A 23,864-nucleotide genomic window follows, 5' to 3' on the forward strand; every position below is an offset into this window, starting at 1 on the left:
ATTTATATATAAAACGTTTAAATATGTCCAGGCGCGTTGAACATTAGCTAATAATAGGCATTTCAGACAGCACATAAATGTTTACTTTCCTTATTGGGTTTTATGGGTCAGCTTTACTTGCCAAGACTGTTCTAAAAATAGCAACACAACGACGACAGGTAGCTTAAACAAGTATGCAAGAAACAAAGTACGTTGATTTAGTATGAAGGATTTGTCAATATAGCTAATTCTATAGTTCTATGTTTTTTTGTTTACCAAGCAAATTAAAACAAATGCAAAATCTCGAAGAAACACACTGTCGATTGCAAAGGATTTTCACTAATGTATAAGGGCGTTGTGATTTTCTGCATAGAAACAAATTCTAACAAGTTATATAATTGAATGTATAGAACAATATTAATCAGCCAAACATTTTTTTCTGGAATGGAAACCATTAGGAAGCACTACTTACACTCCAAACTTGGTAAATTGACCGCAATTGTCAGAACAATACTCCCAGCGCCCACTTGCAGCAGAAGAAAAACAACGTTACTAGCTTCTAGTCACAGAGTAGCACATCACGTCATGTTATTTAGTAAACAAAAAGAAGAGTCTCTCAATTATTTTTATCGGATAAAAAGAAAATTATCTATTTCATATGTACATACTCGACCTAATTAGGACATCAGATTGAGACGAACGTCATTTACTCGTATGCAATGAATGAAAGCTGGATGAGCAAAGATTTCCATAAGGATCTAAGGAAATATTTAAAGGGGATACGAGATTGGAATTTTATCACCGTAAGATAAATAAGCCACAAGAAACATGAAAGAACGGCACAAAACTCCACAAACAGCATAGCTATATAAATAAAACTAAGTATGTTTATCAAGGACGTAAATTTACTGGGTGTTTAAGTGCACAAACCTCACTCTTATCCCAACGATCCTAAATAACGAAAAAAACATGTGTATGCATTAACTTGTGGAAACTTAACAATAAAACTAATAATAATAAGCTTATAGGTAAACCCCAAGTACTTTTATGATTAAAGATCTCAACTCTATCTGCAAACGGAGGAATGCAATTCATAGCACCTAATGCAAAAACTTTTCAAAGATACGATGCAGTCATTGTTTGAAACTATGAGCATCACACACAGTCTGCCTTATAAAATAAAAGGTTTAAAACTGTGGTATTAATCAACACGGTAATAAAGGTCACACTGAACCACACATAGACATCAAGGTAACCATAACAGACAAGAGACAACTTGTAGAAGTACTCGACAAGGTGTAACCGCATAGAAAAGTTTAGTACAAGGTATCTTATACACAAAATCGAACGTAAAAGGTCATCTTTTTACCGTTACTATTATGTTTTATAAAAAGGGATCAGGGTGCGATTGCTTTTTTATTTAGACATAATAGAAATGATCTTCCAAACTGACCTAATGCTGAACGTACATCACATGGCACGTAAATCCGGAACATATCATATTGGTTATCTTGTATTGAAACACGTAATACTACCAGCCAGTTCATAGAGGTTTGAAATATACTGTAATGAGACACAAAATCTAAGTGAAAGACAGTGATTTGGTTTAAACAATATTTATTTCGATTTAATATTTACAATTAGTTTAGTTTAACAAATTTGAGCATAATCAACGTTAACAAAGACCAAATATGTAATGCATATAAACAACGAATATGTTAATTATGCACAAAACAACAGTGTAAACAAAATTGAAAAGAAAGCCTTAAGGCTTATACTATGTCTCGCTTCTGTAGGTCATTTACGCTGCTGAGGCTAGTGCACAAGTTGCGGTGACTCAAATAAATATAATCTTAAAGTCATATTGTCTAAACTATGGTATGTAAAACAAGTTGTCTTAGTCTGAAATCTTTTAGTTAGAAGGAGGAAAAGATAACGATAGAATAAAAGGAAGCTGAAAGAGAGAGGTGGTACAGGCACTGGTCAGATCGGGATTGGGATAAGGTTTGTTATAATGTGTACTCAAAAACGTTTAGATTGGCGTATATAGTTCTGGACGCTATCAAAGATAAGTTTGTTCTTTTGATATGAGGCTTCCTTCGACCCAAAGAGTATCAGCTGAAGAGACAATTGCCCAACGGTGGATAACTGAACAATCAGATGATTTCTTAGGACGCTATATAATGGACAGGTGAAGAAAAAGTGAAAAGTGTCCTCAATTTCACCGCATTGACAATTAGGACTGTTTACAATATTTTTTGAGAATAGATTTTCATTACGATTGCTACAGTGCATACGTAACCTCGCGTGATTGACACAGGATTTGCGGCCACCTTCGTAGTAGAAGTCAGGACTTTGTTTTGTGTTCTTATAAAGTTTGTATTTGAAATAAGGTACGGATGGCGATGAACGGATTTCTTCCGGCAGTGTGTTCCATGCGGATATAGTTGACCACAATACGGTGGTGCAAAGAAAAAGAGCTGTCGACACATCCGTGTTGGAGCTGTGCCCTATGTTTACATGAACAAACGTGAGTTTGATTTATATTTTATTTGATAATTTCATTTAACGGACATATTTCGAAAATCGGAGAATGTGGTACCGTGTAAGAACACTTCTACTGCAGGCTGTTAACTATTTCGTTTCAATATTGTACAAACTGTGGTGCCAGGAGCTTTTCTCCCGAATCGGACTTGTACATATTTTGAGATCTGATTGCATAGCAAGTACATTTCTGTGCTTACACACCCCGTAGGAACATTCTCACGCATGCAAACATAACTGTTATATATAGTACCTATGCCAGATCACAACACAACTGATAAGCACTTCTTAGAAAGGAAAAATGCACATATTTATAAAAGTGGTGGCGCTGTTACCCTAGTGGTGTTGCTGTCGAGTAGTAGTGGCGATATCGGCTCCGTAGTCGAGTATATTTTGCGCTTGAAGTAATATAAAAAGTTAACGCTTTTGGAATGAATACAAAGGTTGCTATGTATATCATGCATTGTTATGCTGGTTATGCATACTTCTTGTGGAGACAAAACTCTACGCGAACTACCTTTACCTTACTGAAATCTAATTTGAAAGCAAACGGCTAGGTGCTGTTAATATTACCATAGTACTATAAGTATTTATCAGGTGTGTCCGGTTATGAGAGAGGTATTCTTGCATACCGTACGTAAGATGAGTTACGCGCAACAACGCGCTACTTCTTATTTCTTTTATTTTATGGTTTATAAAAAAGTATATTATTTCATTTCAATAAAGCGCAATGAAATATATAAGTATGCAATTAATTAAAATATATAATAAATACTCGTAAAACGCGATTTAAAGAGTTACTATTTGACGTCGATATGGATTTAAAATTACTGCGCTTTATAACGTGAAATGTACCAAAGTGCATTTTCTACATCAAATTTTCCACAAATTGATAATTTTAGATATGCAAGAAAAAATGTCAATAATGTTTTTCCGGTCCGGATCGAAAAATCCGTCCCTCGGTAAGGCTCGTTACCGGCTTACGCGCGTGCACTCTGGTCGGTTTTTTCTATCCGTACCGGACACACATGATATATACTTATACAGGGGTTCTAACGTGTTTTGTGTGTGCCGATTTTAAGTGAGTGAAGGAAAGATATATCTTTGGTCAGTGTAAAATGGTGTATTCTAGAGTATTCAATGTTGCTCAAATAGTACTGTTTATGTTACTGATAAACCAATCCGAATTGATTCAAGAGTGTGTGTTTAATATCATGTCGCCATAAACATACCTTTTACAGAGTATTCGTAAAGTATAAGCTACTTGGCTTGCCCCTCTAGTTTTCATATAATTACACATTTCCCATCTTAAATCGACCAATAACAATATAAAATAAAATAAAATTATATAAATCCGACACAAATATAGCTATGTTTTTTGCATTACAATGAAAATAAATGGACAAGAACAGAAACAAAAACAGTAATTACTGTAAACCGCATTATAAAATGCACATTTCTTCTTCCAGCGATTGTGTTACATATACCAATAGATTATTATAAACTAATATTACAAAAACTGTGTGACAGAAGGACATTCTTTTGAAAACCCACTGTTATTTGTTTTTTATTCCACAGGCAGGTTTGGGGTTTTGATGCACGACATAAAAGTTTCATATTTGAAAGCAGTTTTATAAAGGTTATAACTTGGACATGTCTTTTGTTTAGGTACATTCTAGATGCGGGTTTTAATCTTTCGTGACCGTATCATGGATGTTACAAATACATGTATGTGCAAAATTAGCACAAAAACAACATTTTATATCGAACTAAAAAAGATAAATACAATGTTTTATCGCCTCGACGTTCTTTTCTATGAATACATAATGCTTCCTGCTGCCTTGTGTTTGATGCATTCCAGTGCTTCTTCGTGCTTCTTTGCAAAACAACGAACCCTCATTAAAGGATTAAATTGGTTGAGTTGGATGTTGGAGTACGGGTTATTTTGTGAGAAAAAAATAATCCATTCATTCTTTGAGTTTTTGACAAGGGAACAGCAAGACGAAGCAATAAAAACAGATAAAAACATAATGTCGAAAGGAAGACCAAAGTTTTAGAGTTCCGATTGGGATATTGTGAGGAAAACGAACTTAATCTACAGACGATTCGACCGGTGAGGAAATAGGAATTCATTAATGTTCATCTTGCATGAGTTGTGTTTAAGAGATTCTCGTTTAACCTTTATGATGTTAGAATATAGGTTTTCGGCAGCTCCTTCTCTTATTGTTCAATTATGTGATTTATTTGTAACTACAGCTATCACAGACAAAATGAACACCCTCGCTCGCCGCCGAGACTCAGGTTAAATGTTATATTTTTTATTAACAACATGAATATGTTCGCTATTATTATTATTATTATTATTACTACTGCTATTATTACTATAATAATTATTATTATTATTATTATTATTATTATTATTATTATTATTATTATTATTGTTATTATTACAAATGTATTATTATTATTATTTTTATAACAATAATCATTATTATTATTATTATTAGTAGTAGTAGTAGTAGAAGTAGTAGTAGTAGTAGTAGTAGTAGTAGCAGTAGCAGTAGCAGTAGCAGCAGTAGCAGTAGTATTAGCATCAGTTTGAAATTCAAACATCTCTAAGATTTTAACTGACCTTGTGATATACCTATCCTAGAATGTGACTTGTATTCCCGGAAATGGCTTTGACACAGCAGTAGTTAAGAACGGTGTTTAACGTCGTACTTACATAATAAGCCCACTGTTTCTAATGTTATTCGTTAATGAATAAATGAATCTCCGTTTGCGATGTCATAATATGCGATAGGGTGCACAATTTCCTAAATGTCTAAAGTAATTCCCATTAAAGATATTTGGACAGATTGCGTCACGCGACGTTACGTGACGCGACAAAAAAACTGTTATGTTATCCGCCCATGAAATTTTTCGACGGATAGCGTGACGCGACGTTAATTGACGAGACAAACGAATTATCTGTTTGTGTGTTGTTCCGTAAGGTGTGTTTCTTTCGTTGAAGTGTCTGTTGTGCCTTAGCCGTGTGCCTTAAAACAGGGCATTCGTAGTTTTAGGCTATTTTTCTACCTGTAGTTTACATTACATTGTAGCTTAGATCTTTAGATATGTTTGTTCATGTTGATTGTTGATAAGATGATTTATAAGCAGTCTAAGTGTATACGACCATTTTTGCCTGACGCTTTACAAAGAACAAGGAAACGTGTAAGACTAACACAGCTTTTCCTTCAATCGTCCATTAATTGGGTTCACCTAAAAGAGGCAATACCATCCCAAAGGGAATCTTACTATCAATAGACCGATTTTGATATCAATGCTTAGAAGACGTTAATGAAGCTTATTTGTACAATGAAACGTTCGCTTTGAAATAAATGTTTGCATTTACGTACAATACAGATCCGCTGTATATACACGCTGTTTTGAATGACTGTCATTTTATTGAATAATCTCCGGAATGACCGGCATAGTTTCGCCAAACTGATTTTACATGATGTTGCGTTGTATTGGCTTTTAAATAGGTTTTTGGTAAACAAGATTTGTTCACCTTAATTAAGCCTGTGATATTTAAGTTAAGTAGAGTAATCCTATTTGTTCCGTGATATTAACAAATTAACTATTGAAACAAAGTCATAAAGCAATAAAACAAGGGACAAGACTAGTAGTCAATAACTCTAGTATAGCTCAGGCTTTGGCATTAAACCGCTTTAGGAGAATTGTGAGAATAGCGATACACTTGTAAGCTCTTAAAGGGCGTCAGCGACCATTTCTTGTTTTCCAAAGCTATAACAAATTGTGAGAGAAAAGGTTAAATAATTTCATTTTATTAAAGAACGTTAATTGTCCTTGTGATATATTGTACGTTTAATCCCGCTATACCATTCTTGAAAGAAATCTATTTCTGTTGTAGAATATTAAGTATTTTTGATAAATATTTTTATAGTTTGTTTACTTTACCATTATGATATTGTACATAAAATGTACAATGCATTTCAAGATACACTTGTAAATTTTGGTGTTCGCACATATCTGTAGGCTAATAACAATCTAGGATGTACCGTTTTTCTGTAGATCACGTAGAACATTTTCGACGGTGAATTTTAACATATTTCCTTTTTCTGTCTTCATGATTTGGTACAATCGGCTCTTTTCATAATTCGCTGTTTCCTCTTCACATACGCTAAGAAACTATGATGGATAGCTACGGATGCTATTGTCTGGAGGCAGTTGCAGAAACAAGCTCAGAGCCAAACGTTTAAACATAATCCCCGTTTAATGGCACAGGGTAAACAGCAAAGACATATAACACAAACACAAACAAGAAACACTAACAACAGCACAAAACTTCACAAACAACACAGTGCATATGTTCTATCTAAAGCTAGGTGCGTTTATCAAGAGTTGCTAGGTACCGCCTTGGAACGGTCAGTAAAATTAATTTACTGGGGGGTTAAACTAGTTTGCGTGCACAAACTCATTATTATCCCAACAATCCTGAATAAAGTAAAAACGCAAAAGGTAAATCTTATCAAAGTATGAATTAATTTGAGGGAACTTAATAATAAAACAAATAATAATAAATTAATAGGTAAACCCAAACTACTTTCATTATAAGGGCTCCCAACTATATCTGTAGGCGAAGGAATACAATACTTTTTGAACCCATATTTAATGTATATGTATAATCAGCGGTGTAATTGTACTGACGTGTACATATAATCAGTATACCATTAAACTATTAATGTTACAATTTTCAACTAAAAATTAAGCATTCATGTTAGATATTCCACTTCTTATATTATTTTCTTTCAAATATACAACCAGCCATCCAGGTCAAAGTAACGTAATTAAGAAGAGCATACGGACATTTTGAATGACAAAATTAACGATGTTATTCCAGTTAATGCCTATGCAAACTCCCGTGATAATTTCCCGTTTTGTATACCATCGATTCATATTTTTGCTTTTATGAAATAGTAACAAAGCCGCGATCATTTACCATCGCACGACACTCACTCGTTTAATGATTAACTTAAGCTACACGACTAATTTTGATGCAAAACATCAATGACGCCGCGGATGATTTTGAAACGTGACTAAAAGGAAGCAGATGAAGTTCACCAGCTTACCAGGTTGAGTTACCTGGAAACAAGCATATTTTAGATATTGAACGAAATCGGATAATCAGCTCAAGGTCACCACGACCTTGACTTTTGAACAACTGACGACAAATAAGTTAGGGTGCTGTTCATGTTTAATGGAACGCTACCAAGTTCGAGGTCTCTTGATATATGTGTGTTTCAATTATTGATAGAAAACTTTGTACTTTCAGCTCAAGGGCACCACAAACTTGACTTTTAATTCACTGATATCAAAATTAATATGGTTCATTTGCTGGTCATGACCAATCATTCAACGTATTTTGAGGTCCCTGTGCCCAAATCATTCTTTAGATATTGCGTCTTAACCGATTTTCAGCTGGATACACGACCTTACCTTTGACCCACTTACCTCAAAATATTTAGAGTTCATGTTATGGTCATGACATACCTTCAAATAAAGTTTAAGATCTCTGACCATAAGTGTTCTTCACATATTTACAGAAAACCGATTTTCAGCTGCAAGTTATCTGAAGGTTACCACGACATTAAACTTTAACAAACTGACCTCAAAATAAAAAGGCCTTTTTTGCTGCCTACAAAGTTTAACAACCCTGAGATTTAGCGATCCTAAGATGTTTATCGGAAACCTTGGGGACGGACGGATAGACCAACAGACTATCAGAAAATTTTATGACACCGTCTAAATATAACCTTCTAACTATGGCGTTCTTGGAAAATGGTGTGAGCTTTCATGGCCTGCGCTCCATTTCTTGGAAATCTCTAAAATATACTATTACATAAACGTTATTAATATCTTGCTGCAAGGCTTAAAAAGGTGCTAGTCTTTATGTTAACATTGACATTATACCAGGTCACACAATTGTCCAGTCACATTTCTGCTCAAATTGTAATAGAATACGAAAAATTAATTAAGTATTTCTGTTCATTCCGTTGTTTGCTTTTTTCAGATAAAACGCATGAGCACAAAATGAAAGTTATTTAAGGTGACATTTGTTTTATCCAATCAGAAAACTTATTGTTAAGAACAGATTTGCAGCTTGCTGCTTGTATGCATCGAAACCCCTCGTAAAACGTCTTCTGCTGCATCATTTATTGCCACTTCTTTCTCGTTCCCGCGAGAAATTCATAAAGTGTTTCCGTCATTTCTGTGCTACGTGACGCAACTTCTAAATTCCAAGCCAAATCCCTAAAGCGGTCAAGATTGTATTTATCATGCTCAAACATAATAACGAGGAATTTTAGTGCACAGTTTGTTTCCTGTTTTGTTTTGAATATACAGCTGATTTCGCCAAGCAGTTACAAAATATCAAATAATCGACGACATATTTCTTCAACGAGCGAAAAAAAAAATAAGTTGTTTCCGACAAAATGCGTCAAAGACAACAAAGAGTTTTGAAAAAGTTGGTTTGTTTCCAACCGAATGCATCATTCACGATATGAACTTCATTTTATATGGATTACCTTAATATAAAATGCAAGGTTTAAAAATATTTTTCCTGAAAGATTTTAGTGTAAATTTCATGAATGTAAAACTTTTGTTCAAGGCGCATAATAAGGGTTAAGGGTAAAATTTATTTTATCAATTCAAACGCATTATTGAATTTAACCCATTGGACATTAGTGATCAAAACAAAACAATGTACATTATTAAGGTACAGATACGAATACATAAGCGATATTTTGGCGCTTTGTGAAATTTGTGTCCAAGTAGCTTTTGATAAAAAAAATATAGCGCAATCTGCGCAGCTATCATAGCCCCCTTTTCGCATTTTTACTAGAGTTTGATTGAGAGATTAGTTTCTTGAAACACTTTGACAAACCTTTTTACAAAATCGCTGCCTGGGGTGGTATTCAATAAAAATCTTAAGATTAAACTTAAAATTGGCCTTATCCTTAAATGGCGAATTTAAGATCAAATCTTAAGGTTGAAGTAAACTTAAGGTGTTCCTTATCCTTACCTTTCGTAAGAATAACTTATCCTTAAGATTTATTATAAGGTTGACCTTAAATCGGTTATCAAGCACGGCTGGCTGAGTATTTCTATTTATGGAACGTTCGGTAGTTTCCAAATTCTTAATATAGTAACGGAAGTCGAGTGCGCGAACGTTACAGACAGCATACATCATGGCGGAAAATAAAACAAGAAGTCCTAATTTTACGCAGCAAGATTGCATTTTATTAGCTAGAGTTATGGGGGAAGTGTCAGCTTTTGACCCAGGCAAAACAAACCACGATTTGCAGAAACACAAGTACACTTCAAGTAAGAAAACCTTTGTATTAAGCTATATTAAGAATGCACGTGTTCATATATAAAACGTACACGTGCTTTGTGTGTGCACGTGTACATGCAACATTGGCTTAAAATTAGATAACATGGTGTTTTTAATTTCAGACAAACACTTATGCAACATTTGTGTACATGTAGCACTGCTGACATAAACGTCATGTACATGCAAGTTCATGTAGTTTTGAACTTTTCCAGGAATTACCTCAGAAACAAAGAAGGATTTGTCGATCAAGATCAATGATGCCTACAATGAGGAATCACACACCCCAGAACAGCGGCAGAACTCACAAAGAAGTGGGACAACCTTGTTCAAACCCACCGGGCAAAGTATTCCCAATATAAGAGAGAATTGGGTAGAACTGGTATATATATCTTAAAATAAAAATATAACAGTATACTGATTCTAATTGGTAAAAAATGTATCTTTAGCCAAATGCTTTTGCTTTAAAAAACGTGAAGCAACAATTATGTTTTTAAAGTTTATAACCACAATAATGACACACATATATGTAGGTGCAGTTTTAACAAACAATTGTTTTTAACAACTCGAACACTTCTGTGAATATTCAAAATTAGATTAATCTTTTGGTACAAGCGATTATTATATAAATATAGTTACAAGCTAAATAATTGCATATAATCAATTTAATGGAGTTGTTACACCATTATTATTCAGGTTCTGGAACAAATCCTGTGAAACTGTCTGAAGTGACAGAACGAGTTATGGCAGTTGTTGGGGAAAATTCACCCAACATTGTAGGATTAGGCAGTGGGCTGGACAGCACCATACTTCAAATGCAAAGGTATTTCATTTACTAAATGTAAACCATTCTTTTATCTACAGACTGTTTAAAATTGAATTGTATTTAAAACACTTGTATCACTTTTAAATTGCTTTTAATTGCTTTCAGTTCGAATTGCAGTGCAGTGGAGACACCTTCACAGCCTTCGCATACCATTGAGTAAGAACAAAAATTGTATACATAATTATGACATATGAATTTCATTAAATACCGTATTTAATAACAAACATAAGTCAAACATTATTACACCAAAGGCTTTCTCTGAGTGTAAATAATTTCTTATTTCTTAATGTCAGACTGTACGAGGAGCCACTACAGCCGGTACAGGATATTTCCACAAGTTACATTGTCAACTGTTCTGAAAGTTGTAGCAGCAACAACACTAACAACAACGGCTGCAGTCACTGCAGCACCTGCATGGCAATCATGGCCTTGAAAAAGAGGAAACTCCAGCTTGAAGTCCAGCTTTTGGAAAAAAGACTTAAAACTGATCATAGATGTTAATCAAAATATGTTATTTTCCTGAAGCTATATCGTGGCATTTACTGGTGAAATTGTGTTTAATTTTGTTTGAATTTTCATAATAAATTGGCATTTGTTGGTGGTATTTGTATAATTTTGTTAAAGTTTTCATAATAAAATATTTTGATGTCAATATGTGTATTAAATAAGCCTCCCTTAGTACTACTAATTGTCTGAGTAAACTTTTAACTTGGCCTTAAATTTTTTGAGCAAGTTCTGACCATTTCTGATTTACACAATGACTTCATAATGGTTCAACTTTCCTAAACTAAGCTTACTGGATTTAAATGAAATATATGCATTGTACTTTGACCAATACTTCTTGTAGTTTAAACATTGATTGGATATAAACAGATGAGAAACTGACCACGGTTGTTTGCTAAAATATAAGTCTTTAGATAATGTAGTATACATTTAAATATTTAAAACATTAAATTCATATATATGTATATTTTAACTTTCAAAAGAAGGTATGCATGAGTGCCACAGAGGAAACAAAAATCACACATACATACGTGGTTTTGTGTAATAAGACACGAGTATGATTTTGAAATAAAAGAGCAAGAGTTATGAACCTTTAAGTAGATATTAATATCTGCTGTGTAAAGTGTGTACCAAATTGTATTGAAGTATATTTTACAAGGTGTTAGAAATTACCAAGGTGTTGCATTTCAATGACACAGCCTATGACATAATCAAGGCAAGGCTTTTAAAATAACTAGGTTCTTTCAACAACAGCAAAAACAAGAATCATTACTGAAATATGTTGCTGCAACATGATCCCTGAATCTATTCCCCGCCACATTTGGAGGTTGCTGCACTCCCTGTGCCAGTTGATCATCTGCATTATCATCCTCGTCATCAGAATCATCATCACCGTTAATAGGGATTGCTCTCTCTTTGCAGATGTTGTGCAGAACACAACATGCTACAATCACCCTGAAAGAATATATTGCAATTAGCAAGTCTTGTAAATGGTTTCTTACTGCAGTATAGTTTTATATGTTTAACATTTTTACAATGGAAATGAATGCATTATAATGTGTTCCCACTGACATAAGGAGAGTTGACAAAAGACAATGACAAGAAACTCAATAAAATGATAGTGAATATATTATGGTAAAGAGTGACATATGCTTTCATATATTTCTAGTCTAATGAAATATAATATACTTCAGGTAACTTGTTTTTCATCATTATGCTATCATCTTATCATTTAATAGGGCGTGAACTTTTTGACAACTATCTCTTTAAATGTCTGCCAAGGCAGCCCTGGTTTGATTCCCAGCCTGGGTATATGCAAGTTTGGTTTGTAGTCACCAAATAGAACAAGTAGGTTTTCTCCATGCCCTGGTTTCCCCTAGAAACTTACTTGCAAACTTTTTGTGGCTCCAAATTTATTTCTCCATGGAGGACACCAAACCTTTTCTTAAGTTGTCCAATAGATCTCTCCACAAGAGCTCGTGTGATTTTGTGACTTCTGCAATATAAAAAATGTACACATCAAATCTATGTCATAAGTTGCATCTATGTATCATTGTTCTTTACATACACTTATCAATTGCGAAAATATTTCATCTCACAAAATCATCATATACAATCCTGTTACCGCATGCATGCAATATATTGGAAATACTGTATACTGAAAGTAAGAAATACACTGAAGATATGTTGTTTATTTATGAACATACATTTATTCCAAGGAAGTTTCTATATGCTTGTCTACAATTAAAATAACATTAAATGCATACATGTGGCTGAATTCACCATTGATTAGCTACTAAGCATATATTGCAAATTAGCATTAAAAATCATATTTATAACCCAAATGTTACATATAACACAAGAGGGATGAAATGTTACTTTGGGAATAATACCCTGAAATCATACCGGTTGTAGCCTTCTTCTGTTGCATTCTGGGGTGCCAGGTAGGGGGTTAGCAGCCATCTCTTAGCTGGATATCCACTATCTCCCAACAAGTAGTATCCATTTGCATGCCCCCCTTCAAACAATTCAAATAAACCGCTTTCACGGAGCACCCTGCTATCATGGACCGATCCTGGCCATCTCGCAACTACATCTATAATTCTATGAAAAGGATCGAACACTACTTGAACAGTTATGCTATGAACACCCTTTCTGTTCACAAACACTTCTTCATGTTCATGAGGAGCCTTAATTCCAATATGGGTCCCATCGATCACTCCAATAACATTCGGGAATCGGGCGATTCCCTGAAACTGTAATGAGTTTCGCCTGAACTGATCATCCATTGTTGGGAATCTAATAAATTGTCTCACAATATCTGGCGATGATAAGACATCAATGACACTAGTCAAAACTCTAGAAACAGTTGGTTGGCTTACTTTGTGTAAGTCACTGTCATTTAATTGTATAGGCCCAGTTGCTAAGTACCTTAATGTGATTAATATTTTCTGCCGGGCACTTATGGCATTATTTCTATTCACTTTTGGGGTGATTCCATTCCCGATTAACTGTTCAAGATATAAGATGCCATTCATGTCAAATCTGTACCGCTGAATAATTTCCATTTCTGTCAAATCATTCAAATTTGGAGCACGATCGATGGCCTGAAATAGAAACAAATCATCTTGTCGTCAGTGATGGCTTATAGATATCACTAAATAATGGTCCAAAATTTGGTTAGGAATAAACCATTTAATGCATTAACAATGTTATTGTACTGAATTACTCTGTAGTTCATAAATTAATTGCCTGTGCATTATATATTTTACAAGTTCAGAAAAAGCTAATAAATAATAAGAAAAATATCTGCAATAAAGTATGATTATATAGCTAGTACTGAACAAATTATTAGAGATGTTCAAGGATGAGTGTATTTAATCGTTTTTTATAGATCTCGAAAACATGTTACTCTACAGTTTTATCTGAACAAAAGGTCACATATCAATAAGTGATCAAAATATTTGAATCACTGTTAAAAGATATACTGAATGATACATTCAATAGGGCAATCAGATACTAGAAGAAGTAAAAAAACAATATAAACAGAGCAATACAACCTTTGACGGGTACGATCGTTGGAGGTACGAAACATATGGAGTTTATCAATAAATACCGTAAATTAAGCGTACCTGTACTGGCTGAAGCGTTGTAGGTTGAAGTTAAATGGTCCGTACCGCACGCGTCGAATACAACGCGTAACAAAACAAGCAAAACTGATTAAAATGTGCTCGTTCTTAAGTTAAGATTTGTTGTAAGGTAGGTTGTATGCTTCCTTAATTTATAAGGACGAATCTAAGGTTAAGGCCGTATTTAAGAACGACTTAAGTATTTCCTTGCATCTTAAGTTAAAAGTTAAGGAAATCTTGCCATTTAAGGAAATCTTACATTGTCCTTAGATTAAGATCGACTTAAGGTTTATATTGAATACCACCCCTGATGGGGATTTGTCAAAACATTATTTTGGAAAAAAATATGCCGAAGTGTTTGAGAAACCTTATCACCTAATCAAACTCCGTTAATAAAAAAGAAGGTGGGGCTCTTTAAGTGGCATAGACTGCCCTTTATTTTACTTAAAATTGTGAAAAAAGGAATGTAATTTCGTGGCTCGGAACTAGTTTAAACATATATTTGTAATTACAAAAAGCCGAATCGAGAAAATAATACTTTGTTTGTATTCGTTCTGGCGAATAACCGTATAATTTAATTAATAACAAGTATACATCTCAATGAAATATATAACCACATCACACAATATATCCTTGTATTACAATTTTGACATAAGGCTCAATATATGGCACCTTTTAACCTACGAGCGAGACACAATTATTAATACAATACCGCTAGGATTGTATAAGACATTTTAGTATATGTTTAAATGAATTCTTGTTGAAGTAAGATTATAATGTTCATTCTGCCAGGGGTTTTACCGTAAACCAACTTACCTACTTATATAATAGCTTTTGTCAAGCTCTCGACTCTGGTCTCGAAATAAAAGTTGTTTTCTTTGATATAAGTAAAGCATTTGATAAAGTTTGGCATCGTGGTCTTCTCTATAAACTCGAAAGAGCTGGCGTGTGTGGTAGTTTATTATCTTGGTTCGCCAACTACTTAGAAAACAGACGACAACGCGTTGTTATTCCTGGAGCATCATCTGACTTAAAATCAATTAAAGCAGGTGTTCCACAAGGATCAATTCTGGGCCCTCTTTTATTCCTTGTTTATATTAATGATATAGTTAGCGAAATTGATTCGTCTATTAACCTTTTTGCTGACGATACTAGTCTATTTTTTATAGTGGATTCCCCACAGACGGGGGCTGTTCAATTACAGAGAGATATTGATAAAATAAGTCTTTGGGCTGAAAAGTGGCTGGTCAAGTTTAATCCAAACAAATCAGAATCAATGGTTATTTCTCGAAATAGGAACAAACCAATACATCCCTCTCTGTACATGTTTGATATTGCTATCCCTGTAGTGGAATCACACAAGCACCTTGGTATTTTCTTTTCTGATGGAGGAAATTGGCATTCTCATATTAACTATATTATTGGAAAGGCTTGGTCTAGAGTCAATATCATGACTCCGTTATCAACTTGATAGGAGGTCTCTTGAGGTCACCTATCTATCATTCATACGGCCAATCTTGGAATACGCTGATGTTGTTTGGAGTAATTGTACTCAATATGACAAGGATGAACTTGATAAAATTCAAACTGAGTGTGCACGTATTGTTACTGGTTGTACTCGACTTGTTTCCCTGCGACTTCTTAAGATTGAATCTGGTTGGGAGGATTTAAGTTCTCGGCGAGAAAAACACAAGCTTCTTCTTTTTTTTCAAAATGAAAAATGGTCATGCACCAGATTACCTTTCTGACCTCGTTCCACAAACAGTAGGCCAAGCCTCGTCACGATTGTTAAGAAACTCATCACACATATCTAGCATTCGTACAAATACTTCACTTTATATGAATTCTTTCCTACCTTCTACTATATCTGCATGGAATAATCTCCCAGGCGAAGTAAAATTGATTGACATTTAAAACTTATCTGAAGTCGGATGTCCCAAAAACGAATGATCTTTTTTATTATGGTAAGCGCCGATTACAAGTCTTGCACACACGTCTTCGCAATGAATGCAGCTCACTGAATCATCACCTGTTTGTTAGAAATATCGTGCCGTCTCCCCTCTGCTCGTGTGGAATTCAGGAAACATCTTATCATTTTCTCCTAATTTGTCCTCTTTTTTACAGATCAAAGGCGAATAATGCTGTCTTTTGTAGAAGAGCTGACTGAAGTAACTCTTCATAACCTACTTTATGGTGATGAAACTCTTTCAGAAGATCAAAATAAGATAGTGTTTGATGCTGTTCATCTGTTTATTCAATTGTCCAAACGATTTGACTAGTTACCCAACATTTGTATCGAATTCAGACTAAATTTGTAATGTCATTCATAGTTCTAAGCTAAGTAGATTGATTGACACTTGAAGTGTATTACCTAAACCAACCACCTAACCTTTCCTTCTTCAACTCTATATTTCTCCGTTTGAATTCAATTAACGATATTGCGTGATACTAGTAATTAAGTAACCGTGTTATCATATGTCCCAGATTTAGTTCAACATTCTATTATTTTATATTCATCGTTATGATTTTCATTTTGTCATCTATACAGAGTTTATATAATGTCCGTCACTTAAAAAAGCACTCTACAAATTGTTTGGAGAAGAACATTATAAGATTTATTTATCTTTCGTTCTCATCCGTTTCATAACATTTGTACTTGTATTTGATTTACATTGTATTGGACATGTATTGATGAAAAAAATATGTTTAAACTAATGTTCATTAACATTTTCTTGGTTGTCATATGTTTAATGCATGGTCCAAACTTTCAAAATGTTCTGTATTTTGGACAAATATTTTAAAAGAATTAAAATACATTCTACCAATTTTTCTTTTCCCGAATTTACTATTTCGTTTTACCGGAGATTACGAGATTTTCCATCATACATAATCACATATTTATAATTTAGTTTAGTGACTGCGCTGGCTAATATACGAAATTCCAGTTCTTTTTTGCAATTAGGAGAAAAGATGGGCCGTTTTATACACATTATGCCCAATGATAAAAACACATGTTTATCGTCAAAAGCATTACCTCGTTCTAAATAAATTGCTACTGATGCAAAACATCAAATACATTTCTTTTTCTTGAAATGCTAAATTTCTCGCATGTCGAAAGCATATCCTTGGATCATTGCAGATGAAACCCAGTGCAGAAGAACATTAGCCATGAATGAGACGTACATGAAATGCTTTGGAAAAAACCCTGATAAATAGTTCATATTTGGAAACAAAGATATTTTACAGTTCAATGATCGGGTATTTTTAAAAGGGACTGGGTAAAACAAGAAGACGTTGAAAGCGTTTGTATACACTTGAGATGTCAATGCACGAATATTGCATACAGTATTTGAACATGATTGCGGTTTCAGTGGAAACTGTTAACAACGTAAAATGGACTACGGCAACTAAAATATCATTATGTCTAGCCCGTTGTATGATGCACACAACACATGTTTGTTCCAACAATTTCAAATAGTTTGTGCATGGAGAAAACCTGCTTAGAAATGAAAAGTATCCGCTGTGTGTGTGTGTGTGTGTGTGTGTGTGTGTAAATGTGCATTCGTGCGTATACCCTATTATGTTTAAAGTCTAAGTTTGAAATTTAAAGTTATCGTGCTTCTTATTAACGAAAAATAAAAATGATGTTCTGGTAGCCTATATCAGACAGAAAGGCAGTCTTTAGCCGGCTTCCCAATGTAGACAGTAATTTTGTATTGCCATTTAAATATTGATTGGCATGCACACTTATTTTGTTATTTTGTACGAGTGATTATATTCTTTTAAATACATTTCTAAATGACGAATGACCGATTAGCCCGTTTCGAGGACTGAACAAAATGTTACGATTTAAAACAATGTAATGTAACATTTCTCTAACGACAGTACCTTACAACAGACTCATAAAAATGTACATTTACACTACTTCATTTGCCGCACATAATGTGAAGAATTATAAGAAATTAAGAAACTCAACATAATGGAGTTGTGATAGTTTAATATACTGTTTCTTATGCCTTTTTTGCTTTATTTATTCTATTTTTTCAGACAGCGAAATCATTTTGATGAATGTTTATCAAATATTGACACAACATGAACGTTTTATATTTAAAACATAACCTGGCCTGAAGCCTGAAGCCACTGCGAAGTTACAAGCAACAATCCTTCAGAGTGAGTAGGTGCTTGAGCTATTGCTTCTAGGTAACGAAATAATTTAATTACTGTTTCGTGCATTGTTTTCTGAAAAGAGAGGGCAGTAATGAAAGACATACAAATACCATTCTAAAGAACGATCGAAATCGGCTTTGACAGAGAATATTTGGCAGTTATCATATTGAAGAACATAATAATAAACTGGAATAGGAGCCACACGAAGTGATCATCACAAGGTCAGCTACAGTTGGTATTCAAGCCCTTTATTAATTAATCTATTTTAAGTGTGGACTGTGTAAGTTGTTTTATGTGTTTCTTATTTTTTGTTCCTTTATTTAACTTACTTTATCTTATGTTTTATTTCATCTCATTGCAAAAGATTGAGCACTTTCCATTCAACGGGAAGATTCTAACTTAAAATAAGTTTATTTCCCCTGAGATCACATTGTTGCCGTTTACCTTCAACAGATGGTTCAATTTTATAAAAATAATTCAGTGAAACAAACTCGCAACAAGCTAGTGATTTTTCCCTTTTGGCAACGTTTGGTTTTATTGAAACACTCTGTACATCTTACAGATTAAAATGCCGATTAAATATTGTCATTCAATAAATACTTAAGATTAGTTAGACCTTAAGATCTCCATTACCATAAATATTATGTTTTACGAAAACGATTGCAAACCAACAACTATGGGTAACTGTATTGTTATATATACATGCTCAGTCTGAAGTATACAGATACATAACAAATACTACAGCTACAAGATTCCATGTCCGAGAAGCTTAGGACTTCAACCGTCTATGATCTAATTAGCTTCGTTTTAAAATAGTTCTACAAAACAGTTTAGCTGAGCTAGTGTACAATTAAAGAAAAGAACAAAATATCACTTTAAATAAGACGTAATTTACAGAACACACAAAACGTGTGCCATTTGTTTCCGCCATAAAAAACAAGCGATATGGTTATAATGTAATCATTTCTGATAATATCCGAATAAAGATCATGTTAAATGTAGTAGCTATTAATTCATATTCCTAAATATAGAAGGTTGTTCTAATTCATGACATATTTAACAATATCCGGGATTGTAATTAATTAAATGCATCAGTGTGACATGTTTTTGTCGTGCACTCTGCATCATCTGCTATTAGCAATTGATGTTTTGTGGTATTTTACATTAAAGCAAGGTGAAATGCCTTGTCATTTGTATTTTAAGGCTTAAATATTATAATTGCTTGACCTTTGCACACATTTCTGTCATTGAGAACGAAGTGGAATTAGGTCAATGAAAAAAGTTTAAACATAATTCCGGTTTAATGGCACTGGGTAAACGCCAAAGCCAGAACAAAAAATCACAAACAAGAAACATGGAAGAACAGCACAAAACTCCACAAACATCATAGTGCATACATATACTATATATAGTACACTAGGTATGTTAATCAAGAATTGTTAGGTACCGCCTTGGAACAGTCAGTAAAATTAAATTTACTGGGGGTTTATACCAGTTTATGTGCACTAGCCTCACTCTTATCCCAACAATCCTTAATAAGAATAACACGCAAAAGGTAAATCTTATTAAAGTATGCATTCGATGACTGCTACAAATCCAGCTATCGTGGTAAACGTATGGCGGAAAATCTTCTTAAACAGGGATTTTAGATACCATAAACTGAGGAAAAAATGTTAACAGTCACTTTATTTAGTTATTTTATTTAAGTACAAAATTATATCGCTGATTGCTAATCCGAATGTGTTTTTTCTATACTTTAAAAAAATGATTCCAACAGCCGGTTTGGCAAAAAGACTGAGTGAATTGCTGGAATCTCATTGAAGCCATGGATTTAATAACAGTATTTGGAGATTACTTGCCTTCTGGGTTTTGAGGACGAATTCCTTTCCAAAATAATGAAATATAGAGGTTAATTATTATATTAGAATATGGTTAATTATTCGGTCGTTTTAGTGCAAACAATTTATGAACAATAATCAATGAAGTTTTAAAAGTGCATCTATATTCCAGAAAAATAACGAAAACACTTTAAGCGTGAAAACATAACCAAATTACTACGCCGCAATTTGACGAATGAAAATTAGAAAGGTCGAATGTGTGAGCAAGAAAGTTTTATGATTAATATGAGAAATAACATATAAATCGCTCGAATATAGTCAATTTAGCACTTATTGTTTCCAATTAAACTATTTACAACCTGAGTGATATCGATATATTTAACAGGAAACAGGGTTAAACATGCGGTACAATTTATGCCCTTATTGATTATTTTTGAGCTCAGTTTGTTTAAAGTGAAACTCTTATTAAAAATCATAATATACACATATATAACAAACATCAAATTTGACTGATTAACCTTTAACTACTAACTAAATAATTCATTTATGAAGGATATTAATTACTGATAACAAGATTGTAACTGTGCATTTTAAAGCAGAAAACGCAATAATATTAAATGATTGGTGAATGATTAAAGATTAAATGTAGCAAATACAAATATATAACGAGTTTCGGTTAACGGAAATCAGCTAGCGTAAGGCCTTGTCCTAATATATCTGTCAATTACGTTTTTTTCTCGGACAAGGAATATTGTTTTCATTTTCTACAGGCAGTATTTCATTTCACAGAAAGAACAGTCAATCAGAATGTAGACAGTTTATCGGATTGGATTCACACGTATTTCGATGATTGCTTCAAATTCTCAGAAAACTTGAGCTATATAGTCTGTTTTTATGGATTGTTATCGGTGAACTCCTATGAGGGTTAACACAATTTTAAACCGTTAGCCTTACTAGTGCCTTACGCTCGATGGAAATCTGTTTACGTGGCCATGGTCTGTAGTATTGACCTAAGTTTATAATTGTTCCTAATCATAAAATAATCTCTGATATGATTTATGACATAGACAATACACTTTGGGTCTTCGGACAAAAAGGGTTGTATTTCCAATTAAATACCAATTTAATTGACATTAAGTTATGTTTCGTGTCCATTGAGCGTTATGCTCAACCATGTGTATTATGACAAACGTAACGTTTTGTGTGTATGCATTATTACCAAATGGGTTGCCATAGCAATCGGTCATTTAATGGCACTATTACGTCTAACATACAATACCAATGTTAATTAACGGTTGGTATTTCATGTTTCGTATTTCGTTACGAAGGAAAATCTACAGCTTTCTTATTTTGAAATAATAATATGAACTAAGGCGCTGCCCCTACGGGTTCGAAGTGTTATTGCCAGACATTTTATAGTTAAAGTTCACTTAATGACTAAGTGAGACATACTAGAAGTGCAAGGGAAACGCTAATGCAACTGGGAGGTCTTTCATTCCATTTTAAATAACAAGCAGTTCTGCTGCTGTAGATGATTGATTTATATATACACAAACTTCATCAATAATACTGTATACATTATATATTATCCATTTAACTATATATATATCAATATGTGTCCTATTCATTTCAACTTAGATAGAGATACTATGCATTTGAGATAAAGTACACAAACACATTAGTAGAATATGTAACAAACAAAAAATAAACAAAATATTATCACTTAACTATAATGACTGCACAGAAGAATATTACAATCAGGACTAATTGTATTTTTTACTTTAACTAAAAACGCAGAAATTAATTAAATTAGGTGGTAAATCATGGCCAAATATTAACTCAATTCCTAATAATAATGAAACAAAGGGATCCCTTACCCTTACACATAAAGCAATTATTGATTGTACATCTATTTGTAGTCAGGCAACTCTGACAAAACATCTCAGTGAGAATACAGAATATATTAAGAATATATTTATTTATTTGTTTGTTACAAAAATAACATAACCCCCATAAAGTTGAAAAAACCTGTTGCAAAATGTTTAATATGAAACAATGTGTTGTTTAGATTTTAAAGACAATAACACATACTGTTTTCAATACAACAGAATAATCTTAACAATGTATAAAATCATCAATCTACTGATTTATAATGTGAACTCTTAAAGAAGATCTGTGAATAGCGCGTTGAAAACGGATGTCGGAGACTTCGTACCAATTCAATACCGTACAACTTCTATATATTTTACTATTCTTGGAAATTCTTTCCAACTGGTACAAAGTCTCCGTAAATCGGGGAACTACCTTGCTATGATTGATATTCACGTTCCGAACGCGTTTGGAACGCGCAGATCGATCAGTCATGAAGTTTTTAAGTGCATCTGACTTAAACTCACCTTACAAGATTTAAACAGATTTATCTGCTCAGCTTCCAAACTGGGAGTATGATTTGTTATTGGCCCCAGTTAAAAAGTGATGTCCAAATTTGACTTTAAGTTTTCATCAATTTTATTGTAGTTAAAATGTGGATTAATATATTTAAATAGTATTCCATATATATTTAGTTTCAGCGATACTTTGTGAATTTGCCAGGTGCAATAATTATTTAAATGACAAAAAGAAGTTTGCGACACACTGTAATGCACAGTAATGGAATTACGCTCCTATCAAATGTATAACTATTTTTAACCTATCAACAAACTTATCCATATATGGAAATGCCGATCTAAAAAACAACATATATTTCGGGTGTTTCCGTATTGATTTTCAATGGTTAACGGAGATCAAACCCCACCCAAAGAATGTACAATTTGAATGCCGGCCTGCATGCGCTTCATATGAGCAATGCATGACAAGCTTTCTGGTTCCTATTTCAAAGGTTCAGAGGTGCCCAATTCTGTTATACCTATCACTCCGACAAAGAAATGAAGAATTCCTTTGCACACATACTTACCGTAGTAGGACTTGTACGCTTTCGGCTTAAAGTCCATAATATCTATGCAGCAACAACGTCATGTACGTGGCATCAAAGCAGCTTTGCTTTAATATTAATGTATCAGACCCGTGTGTTGATATAATTTGTTAATAAAATTATATAAGCTTGAAATATTGCAGGTTCCTTCCTGAAATATCATAAAAGAATAAAACGTACTTAACTAGGTATTTGAAAAAAAAACCTGTTCGAAGACCTCAGATATCACGTCAGGGCCTATAGAAATATCAAAAAAGAGTAAAACATACTTAACTAGGTATTTGAAAAAAACCTGTTCGAAGACCTCAGACTCACGTCAGGGCCTATATGATGCAACTATTGAATATAAATTGATATAAAAAAGCAATCATGAGCGCAGAGAATAAATAAACATCAACACAATAAAATGTTATCCCTCGTGATATTTACAGACATAATATACTGCAGTGACTTGTGTTATTTCCAATCGGTAAAGGATGAAAACATTATATTCAGAAATGATATATAATAT

General features: G+C 33.5%; 1 protein-coding gene across 1 annotated transcript; it reads right to left on the reverse strand.

The window, feature by feature from the left end:
* Positions 1-11,841: 11,841 nt before the first annotated feature.
* On the reverse strand, positions 11,842-14,534 carry LOC128228732 (putative nuclease HARBI1). Its single transcript, XM_052940210.1, has 3 exons — positions 13,155-14,534; positions 12,637-12,744; positions 11,842-12,203 (listed from the first exon to the last, which is right to left on the reverse strand). Exons 1-3 carry the CDS (start codon positions 13,814-13,816, stop codon positions 11,993-11,995), a joined length of 981 nt encoding a protein of 326 aa, XP_052796170.1. The 5' UTR covers positions 13,817-14,534; the 3' UTR covers positions 11,842-11,992.
* Between the last annotated feature and the right edge of the window lie 9,330 nt (positions 14,535-23,864).

This window comes from Mya arenaria, chromosome 3 (genome assembly GCF_026914265.1).
Source record: "Mya arenaria isolate MELC-2E11 chromosome 3, ASM2691426v1".
NCBI lineage: Eukaryota > Metazoa > Mollusca > Bivalvia > Myida > Myidae > Mya > Mya arenaria.